We start from the raw sequence: 20118 nt of genomic DNA on the forward strand, positions 1-20118 counted from the left end.
TTAAAAACCATCCACAGACTGGCCGGTACACCGGACCTCAACACTTATCCGCCGGGCGGATCCGTGCCGAGGACCGGCACGCTTTCCCGCCCGGAGAGCAGTGCGTTAGACCGCACGGCTATCCGGGCGGGTTACTTTACTCATTATGCAAAATTCCTTAAAGCTCGGGTGGACATTCACAAATAAATGCTGCTGAATAACATCTATATGTTCAAATGTGTGTGAATTCCTAAGGAACGAAAATGCTGAGGTCATCGGTCCCTAGCCGGCCACTGTCCGAACGGTTCTAGGCGCTTGAGTCCGAAACCGCGCGTCTTCTACGGTCGCAGGTTCGAATCCTGCCTCGGACATGGATGTGTGTGATGTCCTTAGGTTATTTAGGTTTAAGTAGTTGCTAAGTCTAGGGGACTGATGACCTCAGATGTTAAATCCCATAGTGCTTAGAGCCACTTGAACCATTTTTTTGTTATCGGTCCCTAGACTTACATGCTACTTAAACTAACTTATGCTCAGAACAACACATACACGCACCCATGTCCGAGGGAGGAGTCGAACCTCCGGCGGGAGGGGCATCGCAATCCGTGACATGGCGCCTCAAGCCGCGCGGCCACTCCGCGCGGCTAACATATGTATACAGCTTTCCTTGCTGGAATTTTACTGCACACAGAAAGCCCAGGCAGGTGTACATTCCGGTAATTCCTTTCACAGGTCAAACTTTCCGACAGAAGGCTACGACGTTGTTCTCAATTTACACAGTTCGACAGAACTATGGAATCACTAAAAACACTTCACATACCATGACTGATACGGTGGAGGAAACATGTTAGCATTCAAAACAACTTCCAGTCGTCTCTGGATGGATAAATACAGTTCCTGCAAAATAGTGCCAAGTTTAGGTAACGAGCCGGCCGGTGTGGCCGAGCGGTTCTAGGCGCTTCAGTCTGGAACCGCGTGACCGCTACGGTCGCAGGTTCGAATCCTGCCCCGGGCATGGATGTGTGTGGTAGGTTTAAGTAGTTCTAAGTTCTAGGGGACTGATGACCACAGATGTTAAGTCCCATAGTGCTCAGAGCCATTTGAACCATTCAGGTAAAGATGATATAGATGGATAGCGATCATGTACCCTTCTCTCCAAAGTACACCACAAAGGATCATTAACAATGAGATCTGGTGGGTGTGGAGGCCGGGGGAGATGTGACAATTCATTCTCGTGTTCACAAAAGCAGTCCTGCGAACTGTGTGACAAGGGACCCTGTCGTCTGTGGGCAAACATTGTACCATGGGATGGATCTGATCAGCCAAAATGGTCTCATAAACTGAAACGCCCCCTTAGAGAAATTTATGAATGACTGTGCTGATAAACCCCTACGTTATTTGATTTTTAAACAGCTGAGCAAAACTGAACGCACTCAGACATTTCGCTCTTTATTTATTCTGATCAACACTAAACTGACACACAATATTGTTAGCGCAACGCAATCTGACTTTCAATCATCTCTACAAAAGAATGGCCCTGACTAACAATAACCTATACCTTTCATGAATCACTTACCTCACACAAATCTTCGTTACTCGAACTACTGCAATACAGCGAGTGCCAATACTGCCAGCTAAATAAAAGATTCTAACTACTGAAGGCACTAACTACTGATGGGCATAGTTAGGAAATGAAAGATTTTGATAGAGAACAAAAAATGGATTTACCTTAATAGTTATTCTCTCTGATGGACACACGTCCCGATCATCCACTCTCAAAACTCCGCCGTCTCTCTCCCCACATCCACCACTGCTGGTGGCTCACCTCCAACTGCGCAACTCTACGCACTGTTCACATCCAACTGCACAACACTACAATAGCAAGTTCCAACAATGCAAACCAGCCACAGACTGCACACAGCACAGTCAGTGATTTTCATATAGAGCATTAAGTGGCGTTACCAACACAAAAACCTAAACAGCATACTTACAAAACCTTGGTAGCAATGCGACTTTGCAAAGTAACCTTGGGAACCGTGGAATACCGCGATATCGCTGCCAAAGTCATTACCAAAACCCTCCCATGTTTGCCTCTTGAGACGTAACTTGGCTAGAAGTCAGAAGCACTGTGAAACAAGTCCCACTCGACCAAATAACATCCTTCAATTGGTCTGTAGTCCAGGTTTTATGGCTTTGGAATCGCGTTTTCCTGTTACGGGCATTTGCAGTACTGAAGAGTGGTGTTTGCATTCCAGCTCGCCCTCCAGTTCGCTGCGTCTGGAAATACCCTCTTGTTGTTTTGGTGCTCAGAGGGTTCACCAGTGTGACATTCTCTTCTGCAGTGACTTTTGCAACTGTCGTCCATTTATTTTTCGTCACAGTCCTCTTCAATCACTGTCCGTCATGAATACACACTAACGTATCCAAAATAGGAGGTCAAAAATTAAAGGCCCATGTATAAAATAAACATCAAATTTATTTTAGTTAAGAGAACACAATCTTCCTTGTTGCAAACAGATCTTGAAACAATCGTCAACAAAATAAGCTCTTCTAGCTTGTACATAACACAGTACTTTAGGCAGAAGATCTGGTAACGGAAAAGAAAGAGTTCTGAAATGAAGTCTCGAAAAAACTAGTTAGAGTTAACGTTCACAATGACAAATTTAAGTCCAGTGAAGCCGGTATAATTACAAACACCAAAATATTAAACGTCCAGTAGTCAGTCACCATATCAACGACACTTCCTCTTCTGGAAGACACGTTGCAGGTTCTGGGGTGTGAGAGTTGGCTCAGAAGGCAGTGACAGACTCGCACTAGCTCTGGAGTGAGCTCATGATTGAAGAAATGCGCATGCATTCGACGCCTGGCCCAGGAAGCCCAATTGAAGTGAGCTGTCCTTTGAGGGCCCATGCACTGGCCTAAGTACAGCTCTCGGCCAGGGCACAGTCGGGCTTACTTCGTGTCATATGGCCTGACATGGTAAAGAAGTCCGTAGAACCAGCGACCTCTGTTGGCTCTTATATCGTCCTATGGTGGCCGTGGATAGTGTGGCGGCCCTCTGGTGTTGTCTTTAAGGGATCTGGCTGCCCAAGTAACTTGGATGTAATATGGGTGAGCTTCTGTGAAGTTTGGAAAGTAGGAGACGAGGTACTGGCGGAAGTAAAGCTGTGAGGACGGGGCGTGAGTCGTGCTTGGGTAGCTCAGATGGTAGAGCACATGCCCGCGAAATGCAAAGGTCCCGAGTTCGAGTCTCCGTCCAGTACACAGTGTTAATCTGCCAGGAAGTTTCATATCAGCGCAAACACCGCTGCAGAGTGAAAATTTCATTCTGGATATTCTTTGAGAGTAGCCTGCTTCGCGTTTTTTAACGGTTATGTTTACGTCTATAGAAGTGAATGGACATGTTGTACTATTACGTACCTTGAGCAAGGGCTTGAAAATCATTTGTCAAAAGTTCAGTTATATGATGTGCAACACAATGCGTCCTTCTATCCAGTATGTGGTATTCCGGACGATATAAACAGATTTTCAACTCGTGTATGTCAACAGGTTCCTGTTCTCACGCCAGCCGGAGTGGCCGAGCGGTTCTAGGCGCTACAGTCTGGAACCGCGCGACCGCTACAGTCGCAGGTTCGAATCCTGCCTCGGGCATGGATGTGTGTGATGTCCTTAGGTTAGTTAGGTTGAAGTAGTTCTAAGTCCTAGGGGACTGATGACCTCAGAAGTTAAGTCCCATAGTGCTCAGAGCCATTTTAACCATTTTTTGAACCCTGTTCTCACGTAGCACTAAATAGTTTTAAATATGACGATACACATTTCGCCGACGTAGCCGCAGGTGATGTAATTTGAGAAGTGCAACTATGTTTTCAAAGAAAGGAGTTTCACCTTTTTTGCTGTATAAAAATTCTTACAGCCTACGGTAGACGAAAAAACGATTTTAGCATTTAGATATGAATTAGTTTAAAAACCTTCTATTTGTAGGCCATATTGGCGGAACAGGGGGCTAGGAAGTGAAACCGTTCTCTGGAGAGGGTCAACGGCTGTAGGGGAAGCAAAGGTTTTGGCAGATACACGCTGAAGTGTTGCTAATATTCACAGAACACGTGAAATCTCCTCCACCTGCTCCCCTCTTCACTCCTTACCAACTTGGGGTTTCGCAACCGGATTCTGCCATCGGTTCTAGTCTAGACTCTCTCCTAATTACAATCTATCGTAGATCCCTCAAACAAAAAACCGTGCCTAATAGCTGGAAGAAACCACAGGTCACTCCCGTTTGCAACAAGGTTAGTAGAATTGATCCTTGACATCAATCTGCTGTAGAATCTTAGAACATTATTCTGAGCTCAAATATAATGAAATACCTCAAACAGAATGACTTCCTCCATGCCAACCAACAAGGATTGCGGAAGAAAACGATCATGCCGAACCTATCTCTCACTTATATCACACGAAAGCTTTGAATCAAGGCAGTCAGGTATATGCAGTATTTCTTGATTTCCGAATAACATTTGACTCACAACCACATCTTCGCTTATTGTCAAAATTACTATCATATCAGTTATCAAGCGAAATTTGTGACTGGATTGATGATTTTTTAGTAGGGAGGACGCACTATGTTATCTCGAATGGAGAATCGTCGTCAGGTGTAGAAGTAACTACGGTTGTGCCACGGGAAGTATGTTGGGACCCTTCCCTTTCATGTTATGGATTAATGACAGTATGAATAGAAATCTCAGGCTATTTACAGATGATGTAGTTACTTACAATGATGTGCTGTCTGAAAGAAGCTGCACAAATATTCAGTCAGCTCTTGATAAGATTTCAAAGTGGTACAAAGTTTGGCAACTCGCTTTAAATGTTCAGAAACTTAAATCTGTGCTGTTAACAAAACGAATAAACTTAATATCCTGAGAAAAATATATCAGTGAGTCACAGTTGGAATCAACCAACTCGTACAAATACCTGGATGTAACACTTCGCAGGGATATGAAATGGAATGATCATATACGTTCATTTGTGGGTAAAGCAGGTGGTAAACTTCCGTTAATTGGTACAATACTGGAAAAATGAAATTATTCGGCAAAGGAGATTGCTTACAAAGCACTCGTACGACCCATTCTAGAATACTGCTGAAGCATGTTTGAGTCGTACCATATAGGACAAACAGGGGATATTGAACGTATACAGAGAAGGGCAGCACGAATGGTCACGGGTTTGTTTGACCCGTGGGAGCGTGAACAGAGGCATTTAAAAAATCTGTCGTCCCACGTTACGTTAGTGAACGGAACGGGAAGAAACCCTAGTCGCTTTTACAATGGGATGTATCCTCTGCCATGCACGTCACAGTGGTTTCCAGAGTACAGACGTAGATGTAGGTGTAGATGTAGGGGGTAACCACTAGTTCCGAACATTACTGCATAAATCAGCGGTTTTGTTTCAGTAAACTCATACCTATTCATCTAATACAGAGGCTGCTAAAAGAGTAAGTTTAAATTTAAGACTGTTATGCACCATTGAATTTTCTCACAAATGAATAAGTCGATGGGCGGGGGGGTGTTTATTGTTTCGTTGCGGCACAGGGCAAACAGTCAGTAGTGTGTGGTGTGTGTGTGTGTGTGTGTGTGTGTGTGTGTGTGTGTGTGTGTGTGTAAGCGCTTACTGTATATCGCTAGATAATTCATTTATTGTTTGACAAACCAGTTTAGAATGTTCGTTGCGTCTATGACATCACCTTTGATTAGCGACAGTGTATCATCTGCAATACTCAACTTTCTTCGTACAAGGCTATTTGGTACTGATTAATTATTGGTCTAAGCCATTTATGAATGCATCAGCTATGGAACTGGATATGCAAAATAATATGACTTTTCCCTCTGACTACGTTTAGAATTTAAAGTAAAATACTCGTAGTTCTAATTGAAGAGTAGGTGAATGGATTATTATACAGAAATGAGCACATAATAATTTGTTTATTTACATGTCTGTATGTCTTATAGATTATGTGTAGTAGTCTTCTGAAACCCCAGAGTCGCTTATGAATAACCTTGTATATATACACATATATTATTGGAGATTCTTAGACGAACCCGTGATGAAACATACTGTATTTCTTTTAATATTCTCTATCTTTTACTAATCTTACCTTATAAGACAAGCAAGACACAATAATCAGTAGACCGAGGGTCGTTTAAGATGCACTATTTGATCTAAAGTACCCAGCCACATATTAGTGGATATTAATATGATTTATGCCCACCCTTCGCATTCGTGACCGCTTCCACTCTGCTGGGCACACTTTCAGTGAGGTTTTTCAATTTCTATGGAGGAATGGCAGCCCATTCTTCCTCAAAATCAGAGTACAGAGAAGGTAGTGATGTTGACCTTCTAACTCAACCAAGAGACGTTTCATTGGGATCAGGTCGGGGCTCTGGGCAGACCAGTCCATTTCAGGAATGTTATTGTCCACAAACTATTGCTTCACAGATGTTGGCATATGACAGCGTGCACTGTCTTGCTGACGCAAACAGTCGGCATCTCCGAACTGCTCCTGTTCTGTACCCAGTGCACAATGGTGTTAAGTGAGCTCATATCCTTCCGCAGTTATGGTTTTCTGAGCCACCATAAGGGAACACACACTAATCCACGAACAACACCCCATACCATAACACCACCTCATCCGCACTTCACTGCTGACATTACACGTCAGGCAGGTAACATGCTCCAGGCACTCGTCAAACCCAAACATTTCCATCGGACTGCCACAGGGTATGGCGTGATTCAAGACTCCACATAAATCGCTCCCAGTCATTCACTATCTCAAGGGTCGTTTAGCTTTGCTACAAAAATGTGGGCTATTGAGGAGCTGTATAATTTTACCACTGTAGCCAACATAATTATACTGAAAAGTTGCAACATGTCATGTTGTTATATAAACGAGTAAGAAGTTTAAGCTAAATTAACTTGACAAAATCGGATTTATATACCACCTCAAATATCTATTCCAACGCATGTACTCAACACCCCAAAACAAAGATCTCCAAAATCCTTTAAAATTTATTCTGTAATAATATTGTTACGATGTAACTATGTATATTCTTTGTGCTTTGTGATAATGTTTCTCTTCTGCTATATGATTCTTGCACCTAGTAGTTTCCCGACACCATATTTGTTTACAAAATATGACAGTATAGGCTATATGTGATGTGTTACGGCAGTGAAATGAATCTGTCACCAATAGAGGTACTCTATTTACTTATTTTATTTTTACCATTAGATATAGTTTAATTTTTTTGTCAAAAGAAACCCAAAACCATGTTCTGAAAGTGTTAAAAGTTCCTCAAAAAATCGTAACACAAACACACACACACACACACACACACACACACACACACACACACACACACACACACACACGCACGCACGCGAGTCATACTAACAAACGTGGATCCATCTAATGATGGAGGTTTAAAACTTTGAAACGCGTCGTGGAGATAAATAAACAGTGAGTGGTAACAGTAAACTTGTTTGATTTAAACATTTTGCTAGCGGTACTGTTGTAGCGGTGTAGCTGACTAGAAATGTATACAGACAAAACTGCTCTTTGTACTGATGGTCGGCTGTACTGGTTGTGAATGTACCCCTGAATGTTAGACAAACGATGTGCATCAAACACGATGGTGCGCCAGCCCATTTCAGCATTGCTGTGAGGAATCATCTGAGAGCTGAATCTATGGATCGGCCCTGTGGGCTGGCCACCTAGGTCACCTGGCCTCACGTGTCTGGATTCCTTCCTTTAGGGGCATATGAAGCAGCTGTCGTATGAAACCGTTCTAGAAGAACTTTTCGCCAGAAATGCCGTAGCTGCTGGTACCATTGCGGACATGCTAGGAAACTGCAAACGCACACGACAACCAATGGCTCGTGGATATACTGCGTGCATACAGTCCAATGGTCGCACATTCGAGCAGGTTTTTGTAAATGCTACTGCTGTAATAAGTATGGTAAACTACCTTGTGCGTAAATCGTCCCTACCGTCAGAAACTGGCATTGGGGGTGAGTCACCTAACGTTACCGCTGGATATATTTCGTAAACCACATCAAATACTGACGAACCGATTCCACAGACCGAACGTGAGGAGAGGGGCTAATGTAATAGTTTAATACAAACCATACAAAAATGCACGGAAGTATGTTTCTTAACACAAACCTACGTTTTTTTAAATGGAACCACGTTAGTTTTGTTAGCACATCTGAACATATAAACAAATACGTAATCAGTGCCGTTTGTTGCATTGTAAAATGTTAATTACATCCGGAGATATTGTAACCTAAAGTTGACGCTTGAAACCTCCGACGTTCAGTTGCGTGTTGTAACAAACACGGGCCACGGTCGGCGAGCAGCATCTGCAGGCACATGTTTACGATGACGACCGTGTTTACGAGTGTGGCTGTAGTGCACTGTTGTGGTTTGGTCTAGCTGTCGCAGTGTCCGCATGTAGCGCTTGCTGCTATTGTTGTTCTGCATTCGTCTCCGCAGGCAGACCAACTGCAGTACACCGTGTTACCAGACGTCTGTGATGGTGTAGTGTTGTAGGAACTGTGACCATGGTGTATTCGAATTCTGAAAAGGCGGAGATGATACTCATATATGGCGAGTGTCGACGAAATGCAGCTGAAGCCTGCAGGGTGTATGCAGAACGGTACCCGGACAGAGAGCATCCAACGTGCCGCACATTGCAAAACATCTACCGCCAACTGTATGCAACAGGTATGGTCGTAGCACGCAAACGGGTCCGTAACAGGGCCTTCACAGGAGAAGCGGGTGCAGTTGGTGTGTTAGCTGCTGTTGCCATGAACCCACACATGAGTACACGGGACATTGCGAGAGCCGGTGGATTGAGTCAAAGTAGTGTCATGCGCATACTGCATCGTCACCGCTTTCACCCGTTTCATGTGTCGCTACATCAGCAATTACATGGTGATGACTTTAATCATCGAGTGCAATTCTGTCAATGGGCATTAACAGAGAATGCGTTGCAGTTCTACCTGTTTACCGATGAAGCGGGTTTCACAAACCACGGGGCAGTGAATCTACGGAACATGCATTACTGGTCCGTGGACAATCCTCGCTGGCTCAGACAGGTAGAGCGACAGCGACCGTGGACTGTAAATGTATGGTGCGGAATCATTGGCGACCACCTCATTGGTCCTCATTTCATTGCAGGAGCCCAAACAGCTGCAACATACATCGCGTTTCTACAGAATGATCTGCCAACGTTGCTCGAAAATGTCCCACTGGAAACGCGTCGACGTATGTGGTATCAGCATGATGGTGCACCTGCACATTCCGCAATTAACACTAGGCTGACCCTTGACAGGATGTTCGACGGGCGTTTCATAGGACGTGGAGGACGCATACATTGGCCAGCCCGTTCTCCTGATCTTACACCTCTGGACTTCTTTCTGTGGGGTACGTTAAAGGAGAATAGGTACCGTGATGTGCCTACAACCCCAGAGGATATGAAACAACGTATTGTGGCAGCCTGCGGCGACATTACACCAGATGTACTGCGGCGTGTACGACATTAATTACGGCAGAGATTGCAATTGTGTGCAGCAAATGATGGCCACCACATTGAACATCTATTGGCGTGACATTTCGGGACACACTCTATTCCACTCCGTAATTGAAAACGGAAACCACGTGTGTACGTGTACCTCACCCCTCATGGTAATGTACATGTGCGTCAGTGAAAAGACCATTAAAAAGGTGTTAGCATGTGGACGTAATGTGCTGTTCCAGTCTCTTCTGTACCTAAGGTCCATCGCCGTTCCCTTTGGATCCCTACGTAATTCGGTGCTCTCCGATACACACGATCGAACAGCGGAGGAGTGGTACTCAAGCGTCAACTTGGTTACAGTATCTCCGGATGTAATTAACATTTTACAATGCAACAAACGGCAATGATTACGTATTTGTTTATACGTTCAGATATGCTAACAAAACTAACGGGGTTCCATTTTAAAAAACGTAGGTTTGTGTTAAAAAACATACTTCCGTGCATTTTTTTATGGTTTGTATTAACCAATTACACTAGCCCCTCTCCTCACGCTCGGTCTGTGGAATCGATTCGTCAGTATTAGAAGTATTTGATGTGGTTTACAAAATATATCCAGCGGTAATGTTAGGTGACTCACCTGTATATATATATATATATATATATATATATATATATATATATATATATATATATATATGACGTTGTGTTAATCCTGTACTAATCTGAACGAATAATTTTGAGCACCCTATAATTGAAAACACAGGGTTATCAGTTTGTCATTGTACGAAAGAAGGTTAGTTTCACTTGTCTGTTTCCGGTTTCATTCACTACGAATCTGTTAAAATGTGTCAAATATTCGACATGGCCTGAATCACATACAGTTTTCATCATGTAGTTACGGCGCAGCTGAAGGATGGAAAGTTGCAGCCACCACGTATCTCGCAGCAGCGAGGTGTGGCGTGGGCGTCATAGCTGATGACCATGTCTCTTGTGTTTACAGATGTTCGGTTCACCGAGCACGCCGGTCCTTGAGAACCCAGAGTACCAGACGCGCTGGTACTTCAAGTACTTTCTCGGCAAGCGTAAGTACCAAGATGGAGAGATTTCTAGCGGCGCTTGCATGTTTAATTCAGTGGTTGTCACGTTAAAGGGAGGCAAATCTGTTCCCGTCCTTCCCACCGCCTCGCACTCTGCTGGCATATGATCAAAGAGAAAACGTTTAACAGTACCTCTGTACAGAAAGAATTCTGTCGTTTTAGTGACGGTTCGTGCCAGTAAACATTCTAACTTTCATCAATAATTACAGTCTAAAGCAAATTGGAGAAGAAGAGTGTTCTTGTTACTCGGCGAAAAGAAGCATGAAAACTGCGGAATTTATGTCACATAAATCATTAATCAACGAAATATACATTCAATGTATTTAGTTTTTCATTAGTGTTCCAAGCTAATAATTACACGCAGTTCATGTCATGTGGGAATCCACTGTATGATTAAATATTTTCTCATATACTAACAACCCTCTGAAGCACACCTACATTACCTGAGTTGAAGAAATTGCATGATTGCTCTCCATCCCTTTAGCGTCACATCTGCTACTTTTTTAGAGACTGAGTGAGTGAGTGAGTGAGCGAGAGAGAGAGAGAGAGAGAGAGAGAGAGAGAGAGAGAGGCAGGGGGGATATACGTTAATAGAAACAAAAACGTGCCAGTAAACATGGGTCCGCAGACAACTCATTTCTGAGATAAGTACTAATCTGTGCTAACTAATCGTGACCCACATCACTTTACTGTGTTGTCCTATTTGGTACAAATACACACGTCTCTGCAGTGAGTTACGAATTCTTTGAAACATGCCCGAATCACATATTAAATCTTGACAAAGATGGAAAGAAGATTAGGACTTGACGTTCCGTCGAAAACTAGGTTATTAGAGACGGAGCACACGGGTTGTTTCAGGGATGCGGATCGAAATCGGCCGTGCCCTTTGGAAGGAACAATCCCGGCATTTGCTGTAGTGATATAGGGAAATCAGGGAAAACCTTAATCTGGATGGTCGGACGTGGATTTTAACCGTCGTCCTCCCGAATTGGAGTCCACTGTGCTAACTACTGCGTCACCTCGATCGGTAATCTTGACAAGAATCTACAATTCAGTGCTCCTGCTCTTCATCTGTACCAGCAGCAGTGCCTTACATTTCACTTTTTGAGATGCCCCCAGATCGAGATTTAGGTCAGAAAATCTTGGAGGGCAGGTTACAGGCCCTTTGCAGACTATAACGTCAACATTTTTTTCTTCCTTAGAGCCAGCAGCGTAATATATCCCGTATGTCAGATAATGACATGATTATTCGAAATAATGCAACAACCAAAGATAGTCGTGAGAAAATTTAGTTAATAAAATAATATCGCTGTTCATGCGCATAATCTTTGTAAACATATTACGCCATAACACTTGAACTGTCAAACCGTAATTAACACAATATTTTCAATATATTTACGTCATTTACCATCTTATCAAAACAGGGACAGTTGTAAGACAGTTCACTAACGACGTAATATCAATCTAAACATGAGTATAATATAGTCACTTTAATATAAGTGACATTCATATTTATACACGTTCGCACCATAATTGTATTCGCAGATACTTGACAATGGTGAAAAACACCGAAACACTCTGTCGTGAATAAAGACTAGTTATTTTAAGCAGCTCTTCTGGTGCGTCTTCCTAATAATTTGAATATTTTTAGCATGGTGCAGCAGAGACAGCAACTGTAAAATGTAATTATGTTAACTTTCAGCTTACAGTTGCATAAGCAAAGAAACTTTACCTGGGTTTCGGCTGTAATAATTTAGCCTTCTTCAGAAATGTCACAATATAAAATTAAAATTAAAACATGTCAGTAATTGGCCTTGTGAGACTTAAAATGTTAGTACTACAGTACACAGTGATAAGACTGCGACACTTCTACTAATGTTTTGCCGATAGGCCACACAAACAGGCCTGACCGGTGGGCCGCGGGTGCTGAGTCGTAACGGCGCCACGGACAGCCAAGGTTGCCACATAGAGACGGACAGCGACGCAGGGAGCTTAGCTAGTGGTCGCGCGCCTGCACGTGCGGCGTGATAGTGACTTAAAACCAGAAAATCTTAACTGAGATTATTTTGGAAAATAGTTTATTACAATAGTTAGGACTATTAATGACATTAAAACCCTTAATCACTGAAATTATTGTTCCATAAAAGGTAGAAGACATAACAAGTGTACTGTACATGAGTAAAAATAAACATTAATTGATAACATTGTTTGTTATTGCAGTTAAAACTGTTTCTGGCAATAAAACATAATAACTGAAGTTACAGTTCTATGAGAGACAAATGACATTATATAGCGTGAAGTAACCTTTTAATAAGAAAAGGCCATACGTTAAGGTTAACAGTGGTTGAAATATTTGGAACTTAGCTAAGAATTAACGTCTGTGAATGATAATAAGGATAATTGTCTCATACAGGTTAGCGGTTAGATCAGCAAATAATACATAAGAAAACATTCCTGATCCAAAAGACAGTGGCCGTGGCTTTCTACGAAGAAAATGTAGGGCACTATTTTACGAGTTATTGTGATGAACTGGTTTAGCTCATTGAGTAACTGATGTCTTGTCTTGTAAGTCTCATACGACCGCCACGTCTCATGGTCCATAACAATTTGATCAAGGAAAGACCACCTTCGTCTGTGCACCACAGCAGCAGAGTGAGAGCCGAACGTATTCTGGGGGACCATGATAATCATCAGAAAGAAATCTGGGCAAGCAACAAGTAAACCTCTTCCATTAGCCCAGTTTTTCAGTTTCTAAGTCGAAGAAATGTAGTTGTAGAACGTAAATAGAGTGGCCAGATTTTTAATTGTGAGTCTTTCATTTGCTCTAAAAATTTCAGTTGTCTCAGAGCACTACCATTCATGGTATTATCTTCATAAAGTGCACAAATTTAACAGTGAATAGCTTTTCTAACCGTGCGCACGTCATAGTCGGCGTATTTGTAATTGCTGCGGCCATTAAAAACCTTCGTCACCCAGTGCACAATGTCACAGCGAACTTGGCTCTCGGATTACTAGGTCTGTACTCCTACAATATTCCTACAGTAAATGCCGCTAAGTGTTTTCTTTCTCGTGTTGTATGCAAATGGAAACTATTTTGAGAATTACCCTCGTAGGACCATCCAAGGGTAGTCGGTCTGGGTATCAGCAATCAATGTGTCCATGCGTGGATGATATCGTACAGCATATCCCTGGTGTGGACACCAACGTTGCCTGGGTAGTATTGGAGTTTTGCTGTCGTTAACGCGCGTATGTTATGTAACGATATGAATGAAGCGTGACCGGGAATATTTCAAAGTACTATATTTTCAGAACATATGAAAAACTATTTGTACACACGGCACTGTTCATTTTTTTTGCCACCTTTTTGACAATGTTTTAATATCGTTATTAAGAGATTTGCAGGAAACCTATGGAGCCAACTGCGCACGATCTATTCTCACTGCTCACTCTCACAAATAACAAGAGGGGCTATCTAAAGTTGCGAACTGAAATTTCCTCCGTTACCGTCTTTTAAGGGTACCAACATGCAGTCTTGCTTTGTCGTCGTGTATCGGTAAGCTGTCGACTGAACTGTTGCGTTTGTTGTCTTTGCCGCTACGGCCAATCGAATAGAAGCAGCACATAATAGAATACTAATTCTCGTTTGTGCTTCATCTATCTCTGTACCTTTACTTCGAAACTGTCAGTGTAATTAAATATGATTCCTTTTTCATCTTTCCAAGATATAAATTAGACCTAAGGAACTCTTACTATAGATATAATAAAAATAACTAAGAAAGATCACTTGATATAATTGTGGGTTTTCTTATTCGTCTAGTAATTATTTACGTATGTAGTAGGCCATGCAAGCTGTGTCACACAGTATTGCTTAATGTTCTCCTGTTACGAGGCATGTTCAGAAGGTAAAAGTACTATATTTTTTTAGAAGTAGTGTACCTGGTACCTGAAAATATATTACGGGATATTGTTGATACACTTGTTGACTATTCTTCCACATAATTATCACCCTGTTCAATGCATGTAGTGAGCCGTGATAGAAGCTTCTTTACGCCTTCCTCGAAGAAATCTCCCGCCAGCTCCTTCTCCCACTTCAGAACCCCCTTCTGCACCTGCCCGTCGGTTGATATTTAATTCCACTCATTTGTAAGTCAGAAAAGCGAAAAGAAAATAATCTGAAGGCACCAAGTCAGGAAAGTACGGGAGGGCGGGTTCAAAACACCCCAATGAAATGGGTCCAAGACCACCTTATGGCTGTGTGAGAATGACCATTGTCGTGCAACAAGTACACCGCTCTCGTCAGCATTCTCCTTCCTTTTGAATGTTCCATTTGAGTTTTTTAGGGTCTCGTAATGTCGTTGTGCGTTGATGGTCTTCGCCTGGGGTAGAAATGTGACAAAAATGATGCCTTTGAGGTCCCAAAACACTGGCCCATGATGTTTTTGCCCGAAAGTGTGGTTTTGAATTTTTTAGAACATGGGGAATAGGTGTGACGCCACTGTGGCGACCATCTTTTTGTGTCTGGCGTGTCATGACCCACGCACGTTTCATCTCCTGTCACAATAGAGCTCAGAAAATTTGCACCTTCCAATTCAAGTCGCTCAAGAAAATCGCCGGCGCTATTGGCTCGATTCTTCTTGTGCTGCTCCATCAGGCATTTTGGAACCTATAATGCCTACAATTTCCGGTATCCCAACGCTTCTGTGACTGTATCGTGTAAGAGAGTTCATGATAGATGTGGGAACATTACAGAAATTTCATCCACTGTCAATCGGCGGTCTTGACGAATAGTTTCCTCGATTTTTTGCACCAACTCATCAGCCCAAATGGAAGGTCTTGTCGCACTGCTCAGTTCGTCATGAACATTTGTTCTGCCTCCACTAAAAACCCTACATCACTTAACACCCTCGTTCTGTTCATAACATCTTCGCCGTAAACCGTTTTGACCGAGCGGGGTGGCTCAGTGCTTAGCACACTGGACTCGCATTCGGGAGGATGACAGTTCAAACCCGCTTCCTGCCATTCTGATTTAGCTTTTCCGCGATTTCCGTAAATCGCTTCAGGCAAATGCCGGGATGGTTCCTCTGAAAGGGCACGGCCGACTTCCTTCCCTTTCCTTCCCTAATCCGAAGGGACCCATGACCTTGCTATTCGGTCCCCTCCGGCAAATCAACCAAACAACCGTTATTATTCGCGAAAAATTTCGGCGGGTGTTATTCCTTCCGCGAGTAGGAAGCGAATCACATCACGTGGTTCGCACTTGGCGGAATTTCTTACCGACACCTTTCACGTAACTGGAAACTACAACGTAAGGTTACCTACTAGCGTATTCATGCGATGCTCACTCTGGTCATAGGATTCCCCCCTCCCTCCTCCACTCAGTGTTGCCAACCCTCAAAAAACCACAGCCCGTTATGGTCATAGTAAACTTACTTTCTGAACGTGCCTCGTATTTATTTTCTCTGCAGTTCATCAGAATTACGTGGGATCTGACAGCGAGAAGGTGCCGTTCTTCCTCTCTGTGGTGCTTACCGATGCAAACAACCAATGCGTCCCACAGTATCGAGTAATATTGTGGCGTAAAACGGTAAGTATCATACGTAAACGTTGTTTTCCTACTAACTGCAAAAGAACAAAAAAATCTGCATCTGTCTTTGTGAATCAAACATGTGGTTACCTTACTCTTTCACTATTTCTAATAATTTCTGTGGTACTAAATACTCGCCATTTCAGCTTCATTTGGTTACACACTTGACTTGCTATTCATGTGTTTCTTCTGAATTTGAAGAGGAACACAATTGTAGTTTCATACTAACGTGCAAAGTATTGCACATGTAAAGAGATTGCAGACGTAAGCGTTTTCTTCATCTGTACCTCGAATATCTATGCCACGTGTTGAGATTTGCAGCATTTAGCAAGCCACTGCTGATATTGGCATGACCAGTAACTTTCACCAGTGGGAAGGTACTACCGCCCCGAGGATGGTGAGTTACATTCGGCGGAAGGGTGAGTGTGGAAGATGGGTGGGGGAAAGATGGAGGGTAAGGTGGCGTACGAAAAGTGCGAAGACCCAACAGGAAGAAAAACAGGCCGATGCCGATGATACCTCGATCATTGTAGCCACGTTGTGTACCGATTACGGCCGGAGCAATGACGTCTGTAACACAAAAGACTGTCTCTTATATTGATATTAATAATGTTCCGATAATTGTGCATTACCATACAAACCGTTTCGCCACAAAAAATGACGCTGTCGACAGCCTAGTCATTAGGTCAAAGAATCACACGTGGTACTAGGAAATCGATTATTATTTGAGTTGTCCCGTACTTGCAGTCAGAATGTAATAAATGTTTTAATTGTGGAGCAGTCGGCACATCTGCTATGTGTGTTTGAAAAAAAATACATTATAGCATTCATTGTTAAATGTGAACAATGAGATACTTTTAAAAAATTATCTGGTAGAACTCCAGCCTGTGCAACATAGTCGTTGGGTAAGCCACCAAAATACACAAGTTATTCGTTATCCATTCGATGAATGTTCTGCGACTTAAAGTTTTAAGAGGAACACTGGTTCAGGTGTGACTATCCTGCTGAACATTCTATACCGCGAGTCGTTCGCTTACTAACTGATCGATACTCTTTCTCTCCTTCCCTTTCTTACCTGAGAATAAGTACAAAATGCTCCATACTTGGAAACTATTGGAAAACGATCCTGGAAACTCTTTAGAGCTAACACTACAATTTGGCCTCGTTACGGGTAGGTATAAAATTTGCCCTTATGGAGAGAACTTGAAGTTATGGTACTAAGAGAAACGGTGTTTGTTTCGAAGGCGTCCATATCACGACAACTGCTGCTGATAATTAGATATTTCCTTAACAATGAAGGAAACTTCTTGGTAAGTAAGTAACGATCTTTTATTAGGCGGTACAATGTGTAAAAAAAAGAAACACTCAGGTACGTATAAATTGAACAAAAATTATTAAAACCGTAACTTATTGAAAAAGCAAAACAACTGACTCTGAAGTTGAATATATTGTTATCAATGTGGTAGTGCACAAGTGCCATATGCACACCAGCAAAACTGCAATACTTAGTAACTCTGTTATAAAGTTGTCAAGAACAAGTCACAATTTGAAAATAACAGAAACATTGATAAACATATCACTGCAAAAAAAGGCTTCACTGTTCACAACTTAACACTAATGAAAATGAGCGAAGCATGCAATCAGAAAAATATTTAAACGCCCGTCTTCTTAATGAAATTTCGTGGCACAAAATGAAAACAGTTTTTACAAAAATTTACATTACTTCTCCTTGACAGCTCTTTCTACACCACAGAGGATTAACTGGATAGATAATTTCTGTGTGTGCTTGGGTGATATTTGTTAAATTTTATTGTAGATTAAAATTACAGTAAAATTTCAGTTATGCATATGACTGCGTGTAGCCATTTATTCACTGAGAAAAGAAAATGTTTGGCTTCCAAAGGCTAAGATCTGGTCCCAAGTCAAATTGTAAAATGATTAGAAAACAGAGTTTATAATTTCAACGTCTTCACAAAAGGAGACATGATGAAGAAAATAGAAAGATTCCGTTATATCATCGGCACCACACACAAAATACTGGATAAAAAGATAAGGAAACAAATTCAAATAAAGTTCTATAAAGCAATCACAGTACAATACGTATTACATGGCAGTGAGGCAAGCAAAATAGCAGCTCGAAATGAAGACGAGTAACTTACTATTGCCTACACATAGAATAAAAGTTACGGTAATCAGGCGATGACACAGTGTTAAAAGTAGTATCGAACTGATTTGATGTTGTAAAAATAATGCAGAGTCCAAGTAATAAGGGATGAAAGAAAACAGCACATCCAAAATAATTAAAAACGATAGACCTATAGACTAATAGGGAAAGTGTCATGAGATAGACCAAGAAAGAGGCTGAGAGTCCAGAAAAACAATAAACTGCGTGTAACGTAGGAATATAACAAGAAGACATATTCAACACCTGAGGATACAGGAAGAAAATATACAATATCTGTAAAACTACTCACACTTTCTAAATCGCAGCTAGCCTCAAATTTGAACGACGGAAAATGCAAATTACTGAACAGCGTACAGTTTACCGTTCACATCAGGGAGCCTTTGCAGAGAGGTACACGCCAACACGTCTGTCTACAAATGATTGAATACCAGTGTAACTTGCAGACGTGTATTGCTTTGGAGACAACACGAAGCTCGTTATCATCCTTCAAGCATCCAAGAATGGGGATCATCAGGACCAGCAAGTGTCTGATTAGCGGATGCACAGAATTCCATCTGTTTCCACATCGAGCTGAGGCCAGGCATGTCTACGGGTACAACTTCTTTGAGGCATGTGAAAACTGCTATGACGCTACAGTAGGTGATAATTTGAGATCGTCTCGGGAGTGACTATAAATGAGAGAAAACAAATTTTTACGACAAGGGAAAATTTCTCGTCCCTACACAGAGATTACGTTCATGAAATTTTGCGTTTGTCATGTATAGTACGGAAGTTAAGCATCAAACTGATATGTACAATATTTTAATTTAAACTCTTGCGTTTTGTGTAATTCATTCAAAGGTACAAATTAGAATACATTGTTCACTACTGGCCATGAAAATTGCTACACTACGAAGATGATGTGCAACACACGCGAAATTTAACCGACAAGAAGAAGGTGCTGTGATATGCAAATGATTAGCTTTTCAGAGCACTCACACAAGGTTGGCGCCGGTGGCGACACCTACAACGTGCTGACATGAGGAAAGTTTCCAACCTCCGGCCGTGGTGGCCGAACGGTTCTAGGCGCTTCAGTCTGGAACCGCGCGACTGCTACGGTCGCAGGTTCCAATCCTGCCTCGGGCATGGATGTGTGTGATGTCCTTAGGTTAGTTAGGTTTAAGTAGTTCTAAGTTCTAGGGGACTGATGACCTCAGATGGTAAGTTCCACAGGGCTCAGAGCCATTTGAGCCAAAAGTTTCCAACCGATATGTCATACACAAACAGCAGTTGACCGGCGTTGCCTGGTGAAACGTAGTTGTGATGCCTTGAGTAAGGAGGAGAAATGCGTACCGTCACGTTTCCGACTTTGATAAAGGTCGGATTGTAAGCCTATCTCGATTACGGCCTATCGTATCGCGACATTGCTGCTCGCGTTGGTTGAGATCCAATGACTGTTGGCAGAATATGGAATCGGTGGGTTCGGGAGGGAAATACGGAACGGCGTGCTTGATCCCCACGGCCTCGTATCACTAGCAGTCGAGATGACAGGCATCTTATCCGCATGGCTGTAACGGATCGTGCAGCCACGTCTCGATCCCTGAGTCAACAGATGGGGACGTTTGCAAGACAACAGCCATCTGCACGAACAGTTCGACGACGTTTGCAGCAGCAAGGACTATCAGCTCCGAGACCATGGCTGCGGTTACCCTTGGTGCTGCATCACAGACAGGAGCG

General features: G+C 42.5%; 1 protein-coding gene across 1 annotated transcript in view; it reads left to right on the plus strand.

The window, feature by feature from the left end:
* The window catches only part of LOC124555947 (GTPase-activating Rap/Ran-GAP domain-like protein 3), a 694419-nt gene that overhangs the window by 459293 nt on the left and 215008 nt on the right, over window positions 1–20118 (plus strand). Inside the window, exons 4-5 of the mRNA XM_047129996.1 lie at window positions 10537–10618; window positions 16099–16217. Of these exons, the coding sequence (XP_046985952.1) occupies window positions 10537–10618; window positions 16099–16217 (201 nt within the window). The remainder of the gene's footprint in view (window positions 1–10536; window positions 10619–16098; window positions 16218–20118) is intronic.

The sequence above is a fragment of the Schistocerca americana genome, chromosome X (genome assembly GCF_021461395.2).
Source record: "Schistocerca americana isolate TAMUIC-IGC-003095 chromosome X, iqSchAmer2.1, whole genome shotgun sequence".
Lineage (NCBI taxonomy): Eukaryota > Metazoa > Arthropoda > Insecta > Orthoptera > Acrididae > Schistocerca > Schistocerca americana.